This window comes from Cicer arietinum, chromosome 3, assembly GCF_000331145.2.
Source record: "Cicer arietinum cultivar CDC Frontier isolate Library 1 chromosome 3, Cicar.CDCFrontier_v2.0, whole genome shotgun sequence".
NCBI lineage: Eukaryota > Viridiplantae > Streptophyta > Magnoliopsida > Fabales > Fabaceae > Cicer > Cicer arietinum.
In genome coordinates this window covers 21,780,234-21,785,638 of record NC_021162.2, presented here as the reverse complement: position 1 = coordinate 21,785,638, position 5,405 = coordinate 21,780,234, and the positions used below count along the sequence as shown (strand labels likewise).

The 5,405-nt window shown below is 32.5% G+C and overlaps 1 protein-coding gene across 1 annotated transcript; it reads right to left on the bottom strand.

The window, feature by feature from the left end:
* Positions 1 to 317: 317 nt before the first annotated feature.
* On the bottom strand, positions 318 to 2,843 carry LOC101489262 (exocyst complex component EXO70C2-like). The gene has a single exon (XM_004492101.4). The coding sequence runs from the start codon at positions 2,693 to 2,695 to the stop codon at positions 596 to 598; it is 2,100 nt and encodes a 699-aa protein (XP_004492158.1). The 5' UTR covers positions 2,696 to 2,843; the 3' UTR covers positions 318 to 595.
* Positions 2,844 to 5,405: the final 2,562 nt, after the last annotated feature.

Sequence of the window (5,405 nt, the reverse complement as noted above, 5' to 3'; positions counted from 1 at the left end):
TAAAATTAGAAAAACTAGATATACTACTAGTATATATATTTTTAAATTAAATAAAGCTTACTATTAATTAGAAGTTAGAATCACAAAACACAATGCACAAGTATCATTTTAATGTTGGCCTGAACAAAATATACATTTTAAATCTTGTATGTTGTAAAATGAAACAAAAATAATACCGAGTAAATGGAAAAAAGTTACATTACATTGATCAAAAGGGGGGGAAATTAGGCGAGGTAAAATGGTAAAAAAAAAAAATAAAAAAAAAAAAAACATGATTTTGAAGTTTGAAATTTGGAACACAAACAAGAGATCACAGATTCACAGTTGCTCAATAACTAAGAAATTTTCACAAGACACCAACTTCTTCCAATAGTAACAGAACCACAAAGCTTCATTTCAACATGCAATTGTATACACGTACACATGTATATTACATGGCCATTAATCCTCCCTTTGTTCTTATTTACATTTTGTTTCACAATAAAATATAAAACTTAAACAAAAACAACAAAATGTGATTATGATTATGATTATGTACTATGTGGTGGGATAGAAGGAATTAACTAACTGAATGTTAGTTATAGTTAGTTAATAATTATGTTTTCCTTCTCCCAGTAGATTGTTGAGGCTTTCCCTCAAACAACTCATCAATATAAGTCTCTATATCCTCAGGTTGAAACTTTACATACTTCTCTGTCTGTCTCCCAGCATCTAAATACTGTGCAAATCTCCCCATGAATGCTCTGTACGCCGGAATCACCACCGCCGATATCGAAACTCGAAGCTCCGATTGAAGCTGTTCATCTTTCACAACCCATGAACTCTGTGTCCTATGAATCTCATCAAACAATGCGTTAAAGCCCTTAAACCTCTCTTTCAACACAGGCTTCTGCACTTTTCCATTCACACTTAACCCTTCGTGACTCAGACATGTCAGCACTCTGTTCCATGTTTCTCTCTGGTAGTTTTTGTGGTAGTTTCTTAATTCAAATGACTTTTTTTTACACCATGTGTCACCCATCACTTGTCTCATTTCAGATGAACCTTTTATTTTTTGTAAAATGTATCTTCCATTGTTCATCATGAAGAAGTTGCTTAACGCCACGTCACGATATAGTTTAGCTTTTCCATCAAGGCTTGTGTCCAGTAACTCCATTACCCTCATAACCTGTGCTGTAAACGGCGACAACGGCGTCGACGATTCTTTCTCATCAACGACGTCGTTTTGGTTTTGGTTTTGGTTTTCCTGGTAAAATGGTCTACTAGTTGAATCTAAATGTTCGATTCTTGAATGATCCTTGAAAACTTGCTCCAGAGTTTCTTTGTAATCCCCAGCTATGTTGAGGTAGTTCATTATGTAGCGTGTGAGAGGGTGAACCGCCCCACCGGGGACTGGATTTTTTGCAGTTTCTGATTTAATTGAGTTTTCTAATTCGCAGAAGATAGAGATAGCTGCCTCGCCAAGCCGTGACTTAGCGAGATTTATCTCTGTCGTCAACTCTTCCAAGGACTCTTCTGGAAAGAGTCCATCAAGTTTTGGTATAATATCTCTAAGTGTTTCGTACATGTCAAGTAATTTAAAGAGTTTCTCTCCGGCGCGTTTGGTCATGGCGGCGCCCTCCGCAAAGTTGAGAAGCGGAATCACGACACCGCGAGAGAGGCTGCTGAAGAGATTCTCCGCGACTGAGGGTTGACTTGAGAAAACCGCCTCCGCTAATTTTCTCTCGCCGGGTAAATACACGGCGGTGCATTGACGGAACGTGTTTGTCCACGCCGGAATCATGTCTCTTGCAAGAGTTTCCCATTGGATTTTCTGAATCATATCATCGATGCTGATTCTTTCGAATCCAAGTTTCTGTAGAATCTCTTCGAACGCTGTTCTTCTTGCTACGATGTAAACCTGGCAGCATTCCGATTCGTATCCGCCGGTTAACATCTCGCCGGCGATCTTGCTCATGTAAGCAATTGCCTCGTCCGTATAACCCGGGAAATTCATTTCGGATTCGGATTCTTCGTGTTGTTGATGATCGAGATTGTCTTCCTTTTGTTCTGATCTTTCAACGTGTTTTCCTTTTGGATCAACGTCGGGTACCAATTCCGTTGGAGTTCTAGATTCTTCTATTAATAAACGAAAATCTTCTTCCAAAAACGACATCGCACGCTGTAGAATTACACCAACGCGGTTTTCTATTGAGTCTCTTCCTTCGTTCTTCTCTTCCATGGTTTCATTTTCATCATGATTCTGAGTCCGAGTCAGCGTTTTCTTAAACTTTGAAATTCGATTGACGGATTCTAACAACCATGTATCTTTTTCAATAACTTCTTCCCATTTTGCTTTACCTTCCCCTGTTTCACATTTTTCTAATTTCTCTTCTATCAGATCCAGAAATCTCCCTACATAGCCATGGATCTCAAATGAAACTCGTTCTTTCTCTTTCTCCTCAAGAGTCTCGACGAGAAATTGATCGATCTCTTCTGAAACCTTCTCAAGGCTAGGGGGAGGAGATTCCACGGCATCTACGGTTTCTGCAGTTTCTTCTTCTTTCTTCTCTTCCTCCGTTTGCTCTTCGTCATTGTTCGACGGTGGAGGCGGTGGTTCTTCTGCGTCGGCGTTGCCGTCGCGTTTGGGATCAGGCATTGGTGTTTCGTCTCTAGGAGCGAAACTATCGGAATTTTCAGCGAGGTTTTTCTCCATTATGGTTTGTTATGACGGTTATGTTTCTTTTTTCGTTACATAGAAAGGAAAAGAAAAGAAGCTTTTACACAAATGAGAAATGCGAAGACTCAGGAGAGTTATCGGTTTGTGATTTTTTTACTTTTATAATTGAGAAAAAATTGATGGAAAATTAAATTAATTTTCATCTTTATTTTTATAATTATAGGGAGAGTTGAAGCTTTGCCAACAAAAAAAAAAGATAGAGTTGACCGTTGATAATTCTGCGACAACGTTTCGTTTGTGCTTCCCACTAACATTTTCTCGATACAAGCTTCCCACTAACATTAATACTCCCTCCTCCTATTTTTATAAACACTTAATTTTGAGTGTTTCACATGTCTACGAATAAAAAGGTAGGCCATTATTTTGTTCGCTAAATGTATAGGTGCTGTCATTAAAAAAAAACAATTGATATAATTAATATGTTTATTTTATAAGTTATTATTATTTGTATATAAATATATAATGTAAATTTTTTATTTTTTAAAATGAATTAGTAGTAATAATAGATACATGTATTAATATTTTGAAAAAGAACAATAAATATATTTGGTAATTTGTACATAAATGTATAAATAGGCTAACAAAACTTTTCCGTTTTATTTATCTAATCTCTAATTATAACAACATATATGCAAGTATGAGTAGAAATAAGTGCGTTTATTACGTGATTTTATCCGTTATGTTATGTTGTACTCCATTTTTTTTTTGTTACAATGGCATAAATTTTTTGTTCTTATTTAATTATATGATTTTCAAGGTTCAATGCAATTTTAATTATTGATTTGTCAATAATATATTTAGTTATTTATTGTAAAAAGAGAAATAGTATACAAGATAACATAATAGATTGATTAGCGTGTATATTGGCTTAGTGTGGTGAAGAACACTATATTAATAATAGATTGATAACAAATAATATATCAAAGTATGTACAATTAGCAAGGTTCTATATTGTTTTTAAATTGAACTAAAATATAGTACTTTATGATCAATTAGTTCTTCATCATTTTCTCAAGTTCTAAAATTGATCTTTGTTCACATCTGGTGACCTTAGAACCATTGGAGTACACAACAAATGTGATTTGTCCAAATAGAATCATATTAATACTTTTGTTATATAAGCTTCATGATTTACTCAAATAGTATTCTTTTAGTATTCAATCAAAATGAATATTTTTCCTTCATACATATTTTATCTCAAACTTTTTCCTTAATCAAACTAATTTTAAAAACTCTTCAGAAGTTCTAATAATATTTATATCAAATTAATTTTGAAATATTTTCTTAAATATAGAAAAAAATATTGTCAATCTGATATCCACCATTAGATAATATTCACTAAGAATAGTATACAACATGCAACTGAGTGCATAAATAGACTTATTCTTTTTTATTAGTAATCTTTTAAAGAGTCTAAATAGTACGTCTCACAAAAATTAAATCCTTTAGGGATTTTCACATATTTATCGCTGTCAAGTTATCCATACAAATGCATTGCAACACATCTTTCTTATGTAAATTGAGCATTACATGTGCTACTAAACTTAATCAAGTATTGAAAAGTTTTTTAATTAACTTTAGGTGAATATGTCTCATCAAAATCAATGACAATATTTTACCAATACTCTTGAATATATGTATTTTACTATTCTCTTTTTAATTTTTCGCATGAAAAATCTATCATATTTAATTAGCTTCACATCTTTAGATTTGCAAACTTCAAGTCCAAAAACATTTCACTTTTCAAAGCGAGCTTTATTTTAGTTTATTACTTATGTCTATTTTCTATGTTTTTCTTTGTCTATAATCTTTAATAGACTTTAATTCATGATCCTCATTATTATTTATCACATATAATGCAAAATTATTGTCAATGTTGACTTCATTTCGGTTCCATCATATTCCATTCTTGATATACTTTATCAAGATCTCTTTATTTTCACAAATTTCAGGTATCTGATCTATTCTTCTAGAACTGAAAAATTATGTCAAAGTGCTCTTTTGAAATTTTCATATCCTCACTTGGGTCATCTTTCTTTTTAGCTCATTTTCTTTGTTTGGGGATTTTTTTTCCTTGGAATCAACTTTCCTACCACGCTTCAGACGCAATTGAGATTCATTTGCAATATTAGATTTTCAACATGGACATCCATTTTAATTGGAGCATTAGCGGTTGATAATTTGTTATATATACGTTACAAAGGAGTTATCTTTTGAAATTCTAGTTCAAATTAATTTGCATGAGGATCATGATAAGATAATAATATATTTCAATAATTATTTTCAATTGTTTATTATGTTTGGCTCAATGTACTCTATTAAAAATAGAGATTTTCATATCCAATGTGTATTTTCAATATTCTTTTACGTCTCATCTTAGTACATTATATTGGAACAATTGAAATATACTCAAAACATTTAAAAAATATCTTAGATGGGGGAGTCTTATGCTATTAACCCAAAATTGATTATAAATTAAGGGGATGACTTGATGCAAATCAATATCTCGACATACATTGCATGTGCCCAAGTAAAAAGAATTGTAAGGTACAATCCCATAAGTATTCATTTTAAAATCAACATTAGATGTCTAATGGATGACTTTTCAATTCCATTTTTGTGTATGAAAATATTATATCTGATGTTCAATATCAATTACATTACAGTACTTATGAAGAAAATGAAT